At 51.2% G+C, this 18,832-nt stretch overlaps 1 protein-coding gene across 2 annotated transcripts in view; it reads left to right on the top strand.

Annotated features, from left to right (window-relative positions):
* The first annotated feature begins 653 nt into the window (after positions 1 to 653).
* LOC139757047 (uncharacterized) overlaps positions 654 to 18,832 on the top strand; it is a 35,652-nt gene continuing 17,473 nt past the window's right edge. For both annotated transcript variants that reach the window (XM_071677071.1, XM_071677070.1), the window contains exon 1: positions 654 to 1,587. In XM_071677071.1, coding sequence (XP_071533172.1) covers positions 1,026 to 1,587 — 562 coding nt within the window. In that variant the 5' untranslated portion in view covers positions 654 to 1,025. The remainder of the gene's footprint in view (positions 1,588 to 18,832) is intronic.

Genomic DNA, 18,832 nt, shown 5'->3' with positions numbered 1-18,832 from the left:
CACCCGCCCCGCTCTCAAACTGCGAACGAGCCATCATGCTCAGCGCAGAGGAAATGTCTCACGGCTTGATCATTAAATACAGGAACTGAGGCGAGTGTGTGTGTGTGTGTGTGTGTGTGTGAGTAGGGGGGAGGAGGGGGGACGCAGGCAGGGGGGGGTGGAGGGGTACCGGTGGGCGGGGAGGGGAGAGAAGGAACGGGTCCTCAGGAGAGGTGCCAGGTACCGCTATCCATTGCCACATCACCTTTCCTAAAGCAGGGTATACCAGTCCTCACCTTATGAGACCTCTTCTTAGCCTTAATATATCATTCCCGTTGGATACGTGACGTTTCTACACTAAGGGAGAAGCAAAATAAGGAATATGATTCATTTATCTGCCTTCCTAGAGGACAGTTATGTGTGTTGAGTTCTCAAGCGTCATCTACTAACCATATTTGCTCGCCTTTCTGCTCCCGATTTCTAAACATGACAAACAAAAGACATATCTAATCAGAATGCCAATCATCAAAATCAAAAGTTTAAGGAAAGAACGATACGACAAAGAGCGAAAATAAGATAATAAACACACAATGGCGACAGACCAGGTAGGAGGCGTGCGCATGCGCGGAGTTAAGCGGGAGGCGCTAGCACCTAGCACCCACTTTCACTATATTACACTTGCGGCTCACTACTTGCGTAGCGTACAAGTCTCCAGAGCCGGACGCAGCAGGCTCGTCAACACTGCCTGGGCCACACACTCTCGGCCGCTGGTGCTGTGTGGTGCTCCACCCCACCCACCCACATGTACAGGTGCTCCAAAGAACTTAAGCTGCCGTAGCTCCCACAAGCCAGTTAGTTCGTGCCCGGGTGTGGACTTGTGCACAAGACCGATAGTAGTGTTGACTGAAGCGCTGAAATGGTGTGAACGAGAGAGGGAGAGAGAGAGAGAGAGAAGCTTCAAACGAAGTTATTTTTTTTTAAATAACAAAAGTTATCGGATATATATTTCTGTTTTATAATTTTACGGTGTACACAGTGCTGTCGAGATGCCGAAGATCTTTCTTATCAAGGACCGCCTGCAGCAGCAGCAGGCTAAGCTCCTGGAAGCCCAGAAAGCAGGAACGCCCCACGACGATGATCGCGGCCGTCATGTGGACGTCCACAGCTCCCCCTTCGCAAGCTGTCCCTCCACCCTCGACTTGCGGAGGGAGAGGTCCCCTCCACGGGTGTCCCACATGGACACCACGCCGTCCACACTCCACCTCAGGGAAGACAGTATAGCCCACAGGGGACGAGATGATCGTCTAGACCTGTCCCGAGACAGTCGGCTGGACTTGATACGAGAAGCCCGCCTTGACATATCGAGAGACAGCCGTCTTAACCTGTTGAGGGAAAGCCGCCTTGACTTGTCACGGGACTCTCGACTGGAGGTGTCACGGGATGCCCGCCTCGACCTGGACAGAGAGAGTTCCCTGGATTTACGAATGGGTGAGAAAGGTGGGGAGCGTTGCGGTAGCCCGTGCAGTCGCTCCTCGCGATATTCTCCCTCACGCCCTTTGGACGACCAGCCAGACGACCAGCCGCTCTCTCTCACCATCAGGGACAGAGGTAAGGCAATGATGCTACGCTAAACTACGCTTATCCAGTATTGTCACTAGATTATTGTCCAAATATTGCGACGGTAACAAACACCTGAGGTTTTTTTTTTTTTGTGGGGTGTATTACGGCCCTGTTCTGATAGATTTTACACGTCTGCCTTATTCTCTTTTGTATTTCTGCTACCCCTTCACTGTTATCATGTAGCTAGAACCAGGGAACCTCTGCATGTTGTTATCTGTTCATCTGAGGTAGCGTGAGTCTTTGTTCTTCCCACCTGACGAATGGAGGACTGGGAGCTGACAGCTTCCCCCACAAGACTCATAGCAGCTACCGAAGCGAGGGTTCTATATGCCTAGATGGAAGTCAAAGTCTGTGTGATCTCTCGAATGATCCTGTACCTTAAACAATCACAAAGAAGACGGTAGAAAAGAAGAGGTAGACTGGTAGACAAAGTAGACTGTAGACTGGTAGACAAAGTAGACTGTAGACTGGTAGACAAAGTAGACTGTAGACTGGTAGACAAAGTAGACTGTAGACTGGTAGACAAAGTAGACTGTAGACTGGTAGACAAAGTAGGCTGTAGAGACTGGTAGACAAAGTAGGCTGTAGAGATTATAGGTGCAGTAAGATAACTCGCTTCGACTGAAGATATTTCAGATGAAGATGTCAAAGAAATTATATGTTACCAGGTATCTAGGAACGACCCTAGTGTTCCTGATGATTCATGATCTTTATTTCCGCTTCCAAATATGTGGAATATATAAAAAAGAAACTGGCGGCAGCGTATGTAGTTATGACACCGGCTTTTGTACTACTGATGGCAGTATATGTAGTACTGGAGCCAGCGTATGTAGTACTGTCACCAGTGTATGTTGGACTGACCCCAGCGTGTGTAGTCCTGGCGCCAGCGTACGTAGTACTGGCACCAGTGTATGTAGTACTGACCCCGGCGTATGCAGTACTGGCGCCAGCATATGTAGTACTGGCACAAGTGTACGTAGTACTGACGCCAGCGTACGTAACACTGGAGGTAACGTATGTAGTGCTAACGCCATCGTATGTACCAGCAGCACTGAGCGCATGCATTACTGGTGGCAGCACATATAGTACTGACGCCAGCGTATGTAGCACTGACGACGGTATATGTAACATTGGCGCCATTATATGTAGTACTGACGCCAGTACATGTAGCACTGACGGCGGCTTATGTAACATACTGGTGAACATAAATGTTTCTTTTTGTTCATTCTTGCGGCGTCCGGCGCCAACCGAGTCGCATTAAATTTACCTCTTTTCGGACGGGCGAATTCATATCCCACTCATTCCCTTTTGCCACCTTTTTAGCCATAGATCACGAAGGAACTAGAGATGGTCGCATCCCACTCAATTCCCCCTCCCCCCCTTCCTCCTCCTCCTCCTCCTCCATCTGTTTCGAACAGTGGTAAGAGCGGGAGAGACAGATCCACGTCTGCTACAGGAGGTGGCAAGGGTTGTGTGTGGAGGAGGAAGTGATGCCGCAACACACACACACACACACACATACACACACACACACAACTTGTTGACCCTGGCGGCGCAGGGACGCCCAACGGGACTTTAGAAAAGTCTTTGGAAAGGACCTGATGAGTGCCATTCTCGCGCCACCTTACAAACAGGTTTCCCCGGACCACCTGCCCCGGACCACTAGCCCAAGACCACTTCTTGGACCACTGTGGATGTTCAACAGGTGCCTGAGAACGTCCCCGGACACGGCGGAGAGGGAGCCTAAGGGATGGCCCTGTTGGAGGCAGGACAGGACTACGTTTTTGTCAGGCTGTTGGATCTCCGGGGGAACTTCGTCCCTTCCTTGCCACGTTTTTTTCTTTTTTAGTCAGTTTTGGCAATCCATTTTTTTCTACTGATGCAACAAGTTTCGGATCGAGGTCCGACCATACGAAGAATCCCATAACATTGCTGCATCGATCTATATAACTTCAAAAACCCTGTCCCATTGCCGCGGTAATTGTTATATATATATATACACACAGAGGCTGTGGTGATGCCACGCATGAACGTGTCAAAAACATCTCCGTGGAGGCAAGCAGCCGTCCTCAATAGTCACGTCACTCACACTCCACATCACCAAGCTTTAGCTTCAGTCGAGTCGAACTCACGTAAAAGATTAAGGACAGTCTCACACTCTCCTGAGTTTAAACAAACTCCAGGATTTTCTCTTGAATAAAATTAACATAACTCACGGTACTGTTATTTTCATTAATTCAACAGACTGTAATCGTACTAAGCTTAATCAGCTTGATGTATCTGAATCAGACCAATGCCCTAAAACCATAAATGGCACAGCATTTACTTCGTCTCCAGAGTAAAACACTATGATGATGCGTTCAACTTGATACCTTTACAAAACATGTAAAACAACATCATCCATATTCTCCATTTTCTCCCACTAATAATGTCTATAAGATTCGAGAAAGGAGAAAAAAAAAAAAAGACAATTCAGTCGATGCTCGGAGGCTCCAAAAAATACGAATGCGTCTCCTCTCAGGCTCCAAGAGAGCACCTGCTCTCAGGCTCTGAGGGTGCGAGTGTGTTTACTCCCGGGCAACAAGAGTGCGAGTATGTGAGACCCACAAACTCCAGAAGGTCCAGGAACATGGCATCTAACGTCCGACATCTCCCTGCACCTCCACCTCCGCCCCCGTTATTTCCCTCGCCACTTTTGCTCGTAGGACATCGTCTGCGTCAACTCCCATGGCTGTTCTTCGGCTGCCATCAACCCCTGTTATCACAAATACTTGTAAATATCATTAGACTGAAGTTTTACGGTACCCGTGAGGAGTCGTCCTGTCTTTGGGTATCATCAATTCTTTTAATAATGATTCAGTAAAGTCATCCGGGTTACATCAAGTGGGAGAGATGATACAAGGCTTTACAGATGTCGTAACGAAGGTTCCATGGTTGAATCGCTACATCAGTTGGCTCAGGTTTCAATATCAGTTGGCTCGTGGTTTCGACGACCCTCAACTTGACCATAGCCTGCCATACGTCATGTCACAAGAGCACAAGGCAATACCCGCGAGAACAGCACTCGTGACAACACTGTACATCGCCCTAGGCCGCTGTATTAAAGGCATCACAGCGAAGAACTCACCCAGCCTCAGAGATCCCATCGTCCATTAACAGTGACAAGGAAACAGTTGGGCGTATCGGATATCGGGGGGTGGTTTAGGGCAACCTTGGTCACCAGCTCCTGGACTATGAGATATTGTTTCTCTGCCCCGGAAAGACCAGAGCGAGGTTACACCTTGTCATACGCCTCAACCTCCCTTCGCTGCTGTTCTACTTAGGCGGGCGACAGCATCATGAATATCTATCTACCCCGTCCTAACGCTCTTAAATAGATTCAGTCTTTTTTCTTGGTCTAGAACTTGAAACACTCCAAGGACAAGCCGGATGGATACGAGGGAGAATTTCATCCCTTCAGTAAACCTGGGGATAACGGAACAGACGAAGGAAGAGAAACGGAAGGTGAGCGAGAGTGTGGCTTGTGACCATGCCGGCGCCACAAGGTTAAGAGAAGAAACTACAGCAATATCTGGAGCTGTAGCCCAGCACACCGTTCATCACCTCCCTCCACCACCACTCCTACATCCCCACCACACACCTGGCACTCTTGAGACTCCCAAACTCTTACATGTGACGCTCACTCTCGTTACTTTTACACTGGCTGTCTTGACAGTGGACAGTTATGCCGCTCCGGAACCTACCACTCTCCCCCACGTACGGTAAGTATTCTTTCTTGCACATGGCACTCTTGCTCCTGGCCCACTTTACACTTGGCACTCCTACACCCTGGCATTCCATCACCTACTCTTCCTGACCCTTGGTATATTTTCACCCATTAATGTCTTGGCAGCGCTTACAACAAGCTTGCTCTGGTGCTCACTGAAGAAAGTGAATGGGTATTACCACAAATGAAAGTCATATCCATTTTATGTGTGTGTGTGTGTGTGTGTGTGTGTGTGTGTGTGTGTGTGTGTGTGTGTGTGTGTGTGTGTGTGTTCCTACATGAATACATATACTTATCTATCTTCGTCCGTTCAGCATTGACCGACAACTCTGACACCTTGGCCTAAAATATCTATTAAAAAGTGAGGGTAAACGTGGGCCTACAGCCGGGACCAGCATGCTGGCACCGTCCCGTTGTCTTCTCGTACAAGGCGGGAGGGGGCACGCCAAGCTCGCGCTACGTCTCGTCACACTCTCGGGCGGAGGCGTTCACCACACGGCTGATCAATCACCAAAAGCCATAAGGAAGAGCTGCTTTGTGAGAGGCGTGACGCTCCACATGACCGGATCGACAGAAGCAGAAACAACAACACCAAGCAGCAGCAGCGGCGGTGGCAGCGGCAGCGACGGCAGCAGCAGCAGGAGGCGCGACAGTTATACGGCCTTCACACAGGGTCGTTTCTAACTTTCTAGACGCAGGCTGCCTGCCCGTGCTACTTTTTGTCTGACTTTTTTGCCCTTGACATACACTCTATCTAAAAAACACACACTCACACACACACACACACACACACACACACACACACACACACACACTCTGAGTCGTTCGCCAATTTCTGGCACTGGTCAATTTCCCGGTTATCAATCTGGGTAATTAACCAGTTCTATGGTTACATGATGGACGGTAACTAAGTTTTAACTAGGCACCGACACTGGGTGACTCCTAGCCTATTCAACAACGGCACTGAGGGAGCCATGGAATACCCAGTGGTGTTTTTACTGTAAGGTTTTTTTTTTTTAAGTACAACCTCCAGCATCTGGGCCCTACCTTGCCTCCTGTTGCCCCAGCCTGTTCCTTGATCTTCACAGCTCACCATCCACCCACATCCCGCCCTACCATCCTCACGGCTCACCATCCAACCACAACGCGCCATACCATTCTCACAGCTCACCATCCACTCACAACCCGCCCTATCCTTACGACTCACAATCCACCCACATCCCGTCCTACCATCCTCACGGACCAACATCCACCCACATCCTGCCACAACCATCCTCACGGCTCACCATCCACCCTCACCCTTGCACTACCATCCGCACAGCTCACCACACCCCCTCCCTCACCCCACTCACCCCCTGCCTCACCATCCCTCACGGCCCACCACACCCCCACCTCACCCGTACCCTCAGAACAGCACACGCCAGTGCCCCAAACTGGACCCCACACTTAACACTCTGACACCTGAAACAAACGATCAGTCCAAGTGAGGGAGGAGGACTGGCTGCCTGGTTCTCCGTTCCGTCCTTGCTCCACTTCCTTTTAACTGTGACATTCTCTTACATTTTTTTTTCCTCTCATTCTCACTGATATTAATCCTGGCCGAAGAGCAGGAAAAAAACTAACCAAAGTGGAACTACATGGAGATGAATGGCCACGAGTAGTGACTGTGTTTGTGATGTTTGGAGGGGAAAGGAGCGGCAAGCCGCGTGTGGCAAGTAGTGGGTGGAGGGGACAGAAAGCAGAGTGGCGGGTGGAGTGGGCAGGCCGCGTGTAACGGAAGGAGGGGGAATGGTACGGCAGGGCGTGTATGGCGGGTGGAGGTGAAGAGGCAGGCCTTGTATAGCGGGTGGAGGGGAAAAGGGGCAGTGTGTGACGAATGTCGGGGGAGAGCGGCAGGCCGTGTGGCAGCTACAGGGAATGAGGAGGCATTCCGCGGCAGTGAAGGAGGAAGGGGGCGGCAGGCCACGTGCCTTATGAGGCGGGCAAGGGGAGGGTGGGCACCCGCTTGGTTGGGTCGAGAAGGTGGTGCAGGCCGTGTTTCGTGCGTGATGAGAGGAGGGCAGCAGACTGTCTCGTGTGGTGGGTGGAGGGGAAGGGGCGGCAGGCGGTGCGTGGTGGGTGGAGGGCAAAGGAGGTGGGGTTGCAGGTGAGTGATGGGGGGCGGCAGGCCGTGTGAGGTAGGTGGAATGGGGGCAGCAGGCCGTGTGTTGGGGGAATGGGCTGCAAGCCTTGTGAGGATGGTGGAGGGACAGGGGGCGGTAGGCAATGGTGGGGGAAGGGGCGGCAGGCCATGTGTTGTGTGCAGAATGACCAGTTATATGTCCTTCAGGAGGACACCGCCACTCTGGTGGACACAGCCTCAAATACGCCCCATACCCTATTCTTTCTACGTCCCAAACCACTCCAACCCTCCTCCTTCCCACGTCCCCAGCTTCCCCATGTCCGACCTTGGGTCACATCTATGACCCAGTCATCCACACGTTCCCACCAGATGTTGTCAAAGGGGAAGTTTATCGGCATATGTTGAAATCAATACTTGACAAATACTTTTATGGTAATCATATGTCAGTAAATAACTCTGTTAGTGAGTTATATACGCGCGTTTTTCAACCCAATTTTCTTTCTATACTGATATAATGCTAAATACGTCCTACACACGGTATTTAAGATATAAAATCAAATCATAATGTGTTTTCCCGTTTGTACTTTCCTACAAAATGCCCATGTCTGCATATCCTCAGCTTATAAGGGGGTGTAAGGTGAAGAGATCACTCAAGCCTCGATGTTTTGTTTCCATCTATACAGATTAAGAATGAACGATTCTTACCACTGTCCTCCAAACATATAATCACCTTGTAGAGCATCGGGTCTTCTGTTATCTGTCCCTTCCATGTATTCCTTGGTCCATATCAGCCGATCGCTTCGACTCCCTCACCAGCTCCTGCCAGCACCAGAACCTGACCGTTCCAACACCAACCCCTGCCAACACCCTTTCCACCCTTCAGCCACGGTTTTACATCCTTTCCCATTTAATCATAACCTTCCCTCACATCTACACCCACCAGTTCCTGCCTGCAGCTTGGGTCGACAGCAGGGTAAAATCCCACGATCGCTAAAGAAAAACAATACAGTCTGATGCCGACGGTGTGGCTTCCTGACACACTTCCTCCACTCTGGGTAAACAAGAGCCTCGGACGACCCCAGCCTTACGCCCAACGCTGACATCTGCGTCTCATTTAACAGCGTTGTTTTCGCTCCTAGTTTTCTCCTTCAAAGGTTTGTTGTTTTAACCGGGGCGATCCTTAAAGTTCATGGCTATAAAACGAGACGTTTCGACTGTGAGCTCTTAATCCTTGTCAGGGATTAGCACCGTACTTCAACCCCCCCTCCACCCACATACTGCCAGGGTCAAGCGGTGCATCAGCTGGACTAGCGGCCACGGGCCACGGCCCACTACGCAGGAGGCCTTCACACCTACAGCCACGTGGACCCACCTCGCCTTGCCTCACCCGCTTGCTGTTCTGTATATGCCGGAGGTCAGGCCCGCTCTCCACGAGGGGCACGGCGAACTTTGCATGTACCTCTCCTACCCGTACAACGGAGGCCTCAAGAAATCATTCGTCTCCGTTAGTTGCAGATCCACAACACACGTCTGCCTCTCGTGATCGTCTACAGCCGTGATGGGCGAACAGACATCAACATGTGTAATTCTTGCCAACAACACCCGAGACAGTCCTCCAGCCCTTATGGACTTACCGAAGGAGCCCTACTTTCATGCATGATGCCCTCCACCACCTCACAACTCTTGTGAGTCCCTTGGTCACCTTGTCCGGCTTATTCTGTTTTTCGCTCTCCCTTTATGCCCCACGGGGAATCTTCCCCCCATTTCTCTCCCTCTCATCTCCAGAAACAATAACCTGTTGTTTGGACTTTTGAGTCACGGCGCAAAGCGAGCTGGACTCTCCCGATGACTGGTCATAGCAAATGTCATGTACTTATGATCGGAGTATATACTGATGTAGGACTAGGCGTAACAAGAGGGGCATCAGGGAGGAGCTGGTCATGGGTTGTTGTATCACGATGAGCCTCTGGAAGTCTCCAGGCCGTCCGCTGGGCCCTACCTCGGCCCTTCGTAGTACCTGGGAGTGTTCTGGACCGTTCTCCAGCCCTTCACAGTACATGGCTAGTTCAGGGTCCTTCCTGAGCCCTTAATGCCATCAGCAGCACCTGCATGGTTACGTTCACGGCTGATGTACAAAGAAAGAAAAGGAGGAAGACTTCAGGACAGAGGATGAGGGAAAATGATGGAAGAAGGATGGTAAAAGGGAACAGATAAGGTCATTGCAGCTTCCCTTACCCCCGTCCTCGCCGCCTCCCTCACCCCCGTCCTCGCCGCCTCCCTCACCCCCGTCCTAGCCACCTCCCTCACTCCGTCCTCGCCGCCACCCTCACCCCCGTCCTCACCACCTCCCTCACTCCGTCCTCTTCGACGCCCTCACCCCCGTCCTCGCCACCTCCCTCACTCCCGTCTTCTCCGATTCCCTCACCGCCGTCCTCGCCGCCTCCCTCACCCCTTCCCTGCAATGTCATCACCACACTGTATCTCAGCATACGAGTATACATCAGGACAAATCAGTATACCTAACACATATGTATACATGATGTGTATGTGTGTGTTGAGCGCGAGGGCGTAAAATATAATGTCCAGACAGCTGTCGACCGGCGGCCATGTACACGCGCCGGTGTCATCATGGCTAAGTCATCCCCCCTTTTCCTCTCCTCCGCCATTTCCCCCCAACCCCTAGCTTCTCCTTTCTCTCCTCTTAGCCATTAGGGCGCACCTTTGCTTAATGAGAAGTACGTCTCTTGCCCCATATACGCCCTAACCTTAAGGGCGTCGTCCCTTAGCTTGCTGGGGAGTCTCAACCAACGCAACCTTAGCCTGATGAGGAGTACATCTCTCCAACAACCTCTCCCCCGACGCCCTCCGTGCTGCGCCCAGCATCGTCCCCACCCACACCCACCCTCCTGGTTGTGTAGGGACACCTCCACCACACGTACTTACACATACACATACACACACAAAACAGATCACGTACGGAGAACTTGCAAAATTCCGGCAAGAGCTATAGCAGTAAGGGAATATTCTGGCGACAGGTCAACGGGCTAATTATCTTCGGCGGTTCTTTCTTTCTTTTTTTTATATATCTGACTCCTATGAATCCGGTGGGCTCGGGGGGGAGGAGGTGGAAGCCAGCGGAGAAGTGTTCGTGGGCTGCAGCACACAACGTTCCTTCACCCCCAGCCTGGCTTGTGGATAACCTAATGGGCATGCACGGTCAAAAGGCTTACACCACACCTCTGCTCCAATTATGTATCCTCTGCAGGCAAGGCTCTAATCTTCTGGAACTTCACCAATCATTGTGAAACTCGTTCATTACGTATGCTCCAGGCGTCTCCGCCAAGAAACGGTTCGCTTACTGTCCCTCCTCACTAACCTACAACCCTTTCTGTCCTGGCCTCCATCTTTCCTGTCCGCTGCCTACCCATTCATTGCCATCTTTCGCTGAGAGCATTGACATGTTTGCATCATCATGCACAGTACTGTTATTAGCTGCTATCTGATGGTAAATAAAGAGAGTTGTATTATGTATAAGAGGGCCGACCCCCATAAAGGTTAGCGTGGTGGCCTGGTGGCTTCTCCGTGGCCAGAATACTGATGAGTTGCCTGATGTCGCCTCGCGCTACAACCTGCCTTAAAAACATCCCAGCACAACACCACCATCTGATTCACCCGGCGTCCTGATGGTGCCTCCGCATCAAGACAAGCACGGGAGGGGGGAATAATAGGCCAGTTTGGGCTTAGATTGGGATTCGTCTGACTCCGAAAACGTGACAGAACCGTAAGGGCGCCATGACCGCGGGCGAGAGTTGTCCTTGGCGCGCCACCCGGTGAGCAGGTACAATCCTACCGGACCGGGCCACATACTCCCACAAATACACCATAAACACAGACCCTAACGCCTCCTCATACGTGGTACACGGGTACATACATACAGCTGATATCATGAGAGGGAACTCAAGGCAGAAATGCTCTACAGGATGGCACTGAGGGACGAATAATGAAACCGAAGCAGTTCAGACTTGGCAGCACTGGTCTTCAAGGCTGCGAGTAACGGTGAATGAACGCTAGGCGGGGGGGCAGGGGTGGCGGGGCAGGGGCTAGGGGGGGGGAGAGGAGGAGAGCGGGGTAAAGGATACTAGCAGGTGGAATACAATGTGGGCTCTAATGCCAGTAATTGTGGAGGAACACACACGCCACCTAGCAACACCTAGAGCCTGGCGGGAACCCTTCCTCCTGCACGTGTAGGTCCACAGGAAACCCTCCTTCCAGAAGGGGGTGGCGGGGTGAGCAGGACAAAACTACTGCAGCAGGCTGCAACATGAACCCGTCGTTATGACGTGTTGTTGCAGATGCCAGTCTGGGCAGACCTGATCACCCAGGCCGACTGGAAACGTTGTCTGCCGTCGTCGTGGTGTTCTGCACGCCTCCCTCGCTGACTTTTATATCCAGGCTTACGTATATCCCTGCACCAGTTCAAACGTACGTGGTCTGCCACCATAAAATCTTTATATATATATATATATATATATATATACATAAGGTGTTACTGAACTCTAGCCTACTGGCGATTACACCACCCAAGAGGTCACCTTCGGCAAACCTGTATTACTGTCAATGGACGGAAATGAGTACAGTCTTGTCAAGGGACCCTCGCCCTCGAAAGGAGTTTCCTCATTTCCCCGCTTCTAAGGGGAGCGCTATGCCTCTGGGCACATCGTGGGGAGTGCCTTCAATGCGAAAAAAAAAAAAAAAAAAGGAAAGCGAGAGAGGGCCAACGTGTTGGAAATGAAATCCCTAAGGACAGTAAGTGGTGTGGGGCGGGTTTTACCGTGTTGCGGAATGACACTGAAAGAAAGAGAGAGTTGTGAAAAGCAAGCAGACGCGCAGCTTTCCCATAAAAGAGCAGATTCTCAGGTTCGCTGAAATGGTTTCGGACATGGGGAAAAGAATGAGCGAAAGGAGACTTGACCAAGAGGGCCTAAGTGTCAGAGGGACAGGGAGGAAGCGGGAGATCGAGAAGATACGAGAATGGTAGAATAAAGGGTGCTTTGAGGTACCGGGGCCAGAACATTCAGGTGTGAAAAGTATATGCATGAAATGGAATGAATCTAATCGTCAAGGTATACGAGAGGGACGTGCCCTCGGTGGAATGAAACAGGATGTATCAAACAGTCGAGGTAGATCTTGGATATGCTCGTGGGGCTTGGCTGTTGATAGTGAGCCGTGGTTGCAGTACAATATACAATACACCAAGAGAATAGATGCGAGAAAATGAAGCCGTTATTTTGTTCGTTCGCTACCTCGCTACGGCTGGAGAAGCACTGAGGGATTTTCATTCGAGAACCCCCTTTTGAGGGGGCTCCTGCACCTTCGAGACTCTGCTCCACGCCCAGTGGAAAGTAAGGTGGGCTTCTTTGAAATCAGGAGGGTTCTTATCGACTCTATCATCTTTATCATATATATATATATATATATATATATATATATATATATATATATATATATATATATATATATATATATATATATATATATATATATATCGGTGTAAGCAATACAAAACGTATCACCCATTATGATAATACACATAAAAGCCTTTTCATTAATTTCTTTTTTTGGGGGATACGCGTTTATTGTTTCGTTCAGCACAATGCAGCAGCACCCTGGCTATCCCGGTGGATTGCCAGTTTCAGCGGTGTGCCAGCCTCACCAACAGCACAACACGGGTTGGCCGCCGCCACCACCCCCCTGTCCCCGGCTTGACTATTTCAACATTCTAGGCAAGGCCAAGGGCAAGTGGCCCCCGCTCTGTCATCGTTAGGGGCGAGAATAGTGTATATCCGTGGTGGTCATTCGACCCTCCGTCGCGGTGACACTGTATGACCTCACACGGCACCTCACGTGGGCCGCTTGCAGCAGCAGCAGCAGCAGCAGCAGAAGCGGCCCAGCTCTGCTTTGCTGGTTATTGCAGGCTGCTTCAAGACAGGACAAGGCAACCACCAGACCTGCAATGACCCCCCAGTATCTCTTCCACTAGCTACCTCCACCCTTACGCTGCCAACAAGGCGACTGCTGCGGACAATGAACGTACAGAAAGCAGGTATACAACGTACAGAAAAGAGCATCTGGTTGTAACACTTTTTTTCCTACTTATGATTTGGCGAGTGTGCTCGGTTCCTCGGCGAGGTGTAGCCCTGCTTCCTCTGCTGGCGTCTCCACCTCCGCCTCACCAAAGCATGCGTCGTCGCCACCTGATGTAACCACCACCCACAACAATGTACATATTCTCTCCCTACATACTCTCAGTTCAGAGTCCTCCGCTGACGCTTCACGTCTGGGTAAAAGAGGTTCCTTGAGGTACGTGTGTTCCTGGAGCGGAGTGGTCCTGATGGTTGGGGTGTGTGGTGAGTGTGGCTGTCTGGGGACGTCCTCCATGTCCTTCTCTGCTACTGCTTAACGGTCTCAGTCCGCAAACCATCACCACCAGCCCTTTACCCACCGCCGTCCATCGCTCCCCGCTCTCATTATCCTCCTCCACGTTAACACTGCCGGTCCCTCTCGCCAAGATTATCGGCTCCCACGTCCACCTTACCGGCTCCCCTCGCTATCATTATCGGTCCCCACGTTCACATTACCGGCCCTCTTGCTAACATTACAGGCCTCCCCCGTTAGCGTTACCGTCCCTCACGTTAACATTAACATCACTTTCCCTCCCACTAACCACCTCCATCGCCCAGCCACCCATGGCACGCTCGTTAATCAGTACCTTCACCCCAAATGCTCGACGCTGGGGTCATCTTAACCCAGCCTCTTGAGCACGACGGCACGCCTCTTGAGTGTGTACGATGGCGAGGTCCTTCAATACCCAAGGGTCGTGCCGTCGTGCTCGCGGGGCTCGGGTGATTACATGATAGCTGGGCCGTCTACATACACCTTACCGCCCACCTTGTGAGCCATACCACATATACTTGACAGGCAGAAGACGTCTTCCTTAATGAATGGTTGCAACATGACCTCCAGCTGCACCCCCTTTCCTCTACCCCCCATGAAAACTAGCACCTCTATGGTATAGTTAAGCCAAAAAAAACGCACGAATTTCCGTTAACATCAGCCTGTTGGACGTCTCTGTTAACGGCCGCACGACCCCTGGCGACTGGTTGCCGTAGCCTTGACTATCAACTGCCGTCTCCCCAAAGTGCAATGAACACTCTCAATGTCACATGTTGGCAACATATGGCAACTGTTGCGTTGCCAGCTGCTACTGCTGTTGTGTGGTTGGGTTGTAGTGGTTGTGTTGGTTGGTTGTAGTTGTGTGGTTGGTTGTAGTAGTTGTGTTGGCTGCTCACGTTGTTTTTGGCTTAGGAGGCCACTGTGGTTGTAAATATGTAGACAACTCTCGTTGTAGTCTTGAAGTGGGCAAACCTGAATGGAGCGGTTGTTTAAACGGCTCCCATACTTGTAGCTGTTGTGTGGTAATTGTGGGTAGTTTTTTTTTTTCTTGTCTAAGCTCCGCTGGTTGTAGACGTTGGTTGGTAGTGGTGGTGGCAGGGGATGAGACCCTCTGGCATTGTTCATATATATATGTTATAGTTATAGTTCAAATTCATATGTTATAGTTGTGTTAGCACTTCTGAGTGTTGTGTTGGTATATCTTGGTGCAGCCTCTGGTCCGGGTCTTACTTCCATTTGTCATGTGGGCGAGTCATTGTGTGGTGTGGTGTGGTGTGTTAGGTGGGGGGAGGGGGAGAGGTTCCTGCAGCTGTGATGTGGTGGTGGGAGGGAGGGAGGGAACGGTGGTTCCCGGTGCTGTGGTGCGCGGGAGTAGGTTCCTGGTGTTGTGGTGTGGGTGAGGGGTTGGGGAGTCGGTCCTTCGTGGTGGTGTGGTGTGTGTGATCTCGGCTCTTGGTGCTACGGTGTGATCGCTACCCGGCGCTGGGGTGTTGTGATCTGTTCCCGGCGCTGGACTGGGCACCTGGCTTCAGATTTCCTCGTGTACACCGTGTTCCCATCATCGGCTATTTCACTGCTGGTATTGCCGCTGTGATGGCAGAAGCAGTGCCTACTGGAGCTTCTATGCTCTGGTGGTAGTTTCTGCTGATGATGTCATCACGTATTTCTTTTCTCTCTCTTGACTTCTTTCTTAAAGGGAACGTGTTCTTGCTGTGGTGTGGGCAGCTGCTATGGTGAGGGGTTGTGGTGGTTGTGGAAGGAATAATCGTACGTGTTGTGTAAAAGGGTGTAGGGTCTGTAGAGGAGGATGTAAATGATGTATAAGATGTGAAAATTGTATGAGGGAGGGTGTGATTATTGTATGAGAGTAAATGTTGTATCAGAGGGCGCAAATGTTGTTTAAGTGGGTAAATGGTGAACAGGAGGGTGTAAATGTTGCATAAGTATATAAATGTTGTATAATAGGGTGTAAATATTGTGACTGTAAATACAGTTTAAGAGGCAGTAAATGTTTTATAAGAGGTTGAGAATGTTGTATCAATGGACATAAATGTTGTATAAGTGGATACACGTTGTACAAGAGGGTGTAAATTTTGCACGTGCATAAACGTTTTAAAAGTGGGTGTAAATGCTGCATCGGTGGATAAATGTTGTATATAGGAGGGTGTAAATGCTGCATAAGTGCTCAATGTTGTATGTGTAAATGTTGCAGAAGAGGGTGTAAACGTTGTGACTTGCGTGGGGGGGCAGCGTTACTGCCACTATGTATGCCTGGTTGGTGGGGCAGTACGTGCGCCATCGTCCTCGTCGCCTTCGTCATTGCCATCGTCCTCGTCGTCTTCGTCATTGCCATCGTCCTCGTCGCCTTCGTCATTGCCATCGTCCTCGTCGTCTTCGTCATTGCCATCGTCCTCGTCGTCTTCGTCATTGCCATCGTCCTCGTCGTCCTCCTCTTCCTCCACGGTCCGCGTGTACCATCCACCCACCACGTCATTACACATAAGGTCGTGTTGAGTGAGTATACATGAGGAGCGCCGTCAGCTGTGCGTGGTGTGGGTGTACTGTTCCCCTCCCCCTCATAAGAAGACAGTACCCGTCACACAAGTGTTTCCCTCACAGCTAATTGACAGTACCAAACACACACGTGTTCCCCTCACGGCCCGGTGATAGCACCCGTCACACACGTGTTCCCCTCACGGCCCGGTGATAGCATCCGTCACACACGTGTTCCCCTCACAGCCAGATGACAGCACCCGTCACACACGTGTTCCCCTCACAGCCAGAGTACAGTACCCGTCACACGTGTTCCCCCATCAATAAACACTAGCCTGAAATACACTGGAGGTAACTCACGAAGAGGCAACCTCCTGCCTGTGCTGGAGGGTAGAGACCTTCCAGACTTCCAGGACTCGTCATGTGGAACCAACTGGAACACTCCAACGCCTCAACGCCTTCTTCACCCCATCTGTCGCCCCTCAGGCACAGCACCGTAAGAGTCATTTTACCCCCCCTGGAGGGCTGAGCCGGGCTCATATTGAAGCGATTATGGACCGTAGAAGATATCCTCCCAAGAGGAGGCTGGCGTATAGGGAAGACCGGCTGCTGATGCCAGACGCGTTGTGTCTGCTGCTCCATATATCTATCTATCTATCTATCTATCTATCTGTCTATGTATCAACATATGTGTGGGAGGGTGGGTGAGCCTATGTGTGTATGTGTGTGTGTGTGTGTGTGTGTGTGTGTGTGTGTGTGTGTGTGTGTGTGTGTTTTGTTATATATCGACAGTATACATATACGCACATATTAATGTCCTTATCGTATGGGGTTGTACCTATAACATCACAAGCATGAATGGCCAGAGGTAACATGTCCGTGTAAACCCCCCCCTCAAACCCCAGCAGGGGAGGAGGGATGAGGAAGCCGGGCGGAGTGAGGCGTGGCTTGCAGGGAGTCAGGGAAACGACGTCGAGTGCAAATCGAAGGTCCTGGTTGAGGGAGTGTCGAGGAAAGGGGAGCTGAAGGTGCCGTCGACGCTCCGTGATGACCATCAGTTCGTGCACCGCCCCTCTGGAGAAGGTCATCCCCCACCCCCCATTTTGCAGCGCCCCGTATTCCCGCCCCCTCCCTCCTCCCCCCGCCCAGACCTTAGCATGACATCGCCCTATGTTGCCAGGCTTTGTGTTCAAGACTCCCATGTTGGAGAAGTTCCAAGGTGCGCAGCCCTCTTGTTTCAGCGCCCCGGAGTCGGGGGCAGGTCCGTATGCTGCGTCCGCTGCCGCTGCTACGGGGGCCACTCACAACTGGGTCCGGTGTTGCGGTGTCTTGTGATGCAGTTCCTCCCGTTGTACGGTCCAAGTGGCACTGTCCTGTATTGCAGCTCGCCTTGTTGTGTAGACCCATGTGGCACTGTCCAACAGCGCCTCACGCTTCAAAAGTTCTTCTGTACGTTTCGTGTGCCTCACATCACAGCCCTCACACGTCATCACCACTTAAGAGGAACCATCATCGTCTCGCTCGACCCCCTTTCCTATGACCCCGTAGCGCAGTCATCACAGCGGTACAGCCCACAGCAGCGCCTCCTGTACAATTACAGCGGCGCGGCCCACAGCTCCTGCTGTGCCCACTCAAGTCCAGCGGGGAGGTGTCTTGAGTCCCAAACTAGTGCCTCATCATCAGATACTCTCATCATGGTGTACGTCGTCACACACACACACACACACACACACACACACACACACACACACACACTATACCACCACTAGACTACAAATCGCATCTTGCTTATCATTCGTATCATATGATACCAGAAGATACAAAGGATATGTGTGAGGTCGCACTGTTAAACAGGTTTGTTCTCGCGATCTCTTAGTCTCATCGCGGCATGTTCGATCCATTCTGGGGGGGGGGGGTTATATCTTGGTACAGTCTTTATCATCATAACCATCACCAGCTGCCCCACCGTCGCACACGTCACTGTCAAAGCCCACCAATCCGTCACACTAAGCATGCCACCCTCACATTACGTCTCTGCCACAGCTCTCAACCGTACGTCACACCAAGCACGTCGCCACGACAGAAGAAGCCCTCACCGCTCACCACGACACACCAGGCACCCTTCATCATCACCAAACACTATGCAAACACATCCGTCACAAGCACAGGAGGACCCGCCTCACCACTACCATCTCGTGATACTCCTCTTGTAACACCTTACAGGGGATCCAACCCCAAACAACAAAACCATTGACAAACATCAACAACACCCCTCATCATATGACCTCCTCATTACAACCCAGTGATATTGTGAGGATGGGTGCTGCAGGACGGAGTGGGCGTTGTGAGGCTTGTGGTTGTGACGCCACTGGTGTTATGAGTGATGGGTTATGAGTGAG

This window comes from Panulirus ornatus, chromosome 24 (genome assembly GCF_036320965.1).
Source record: "Panulirus ornatus isolate Po-2019 chromosome 24, ASM3632096v1, whole genome shotgun sequence".
NCBI lineage: Eukaryota > Metazoa > Arthropoda > Malacostraca > Decapoda > Palinuridae > Panulirus > Panulirus ornatus.
Note: the sequence above shows the minus strand (reverse complement) of the source record. Positions and strands in the feature narration are given on the sequence as shown.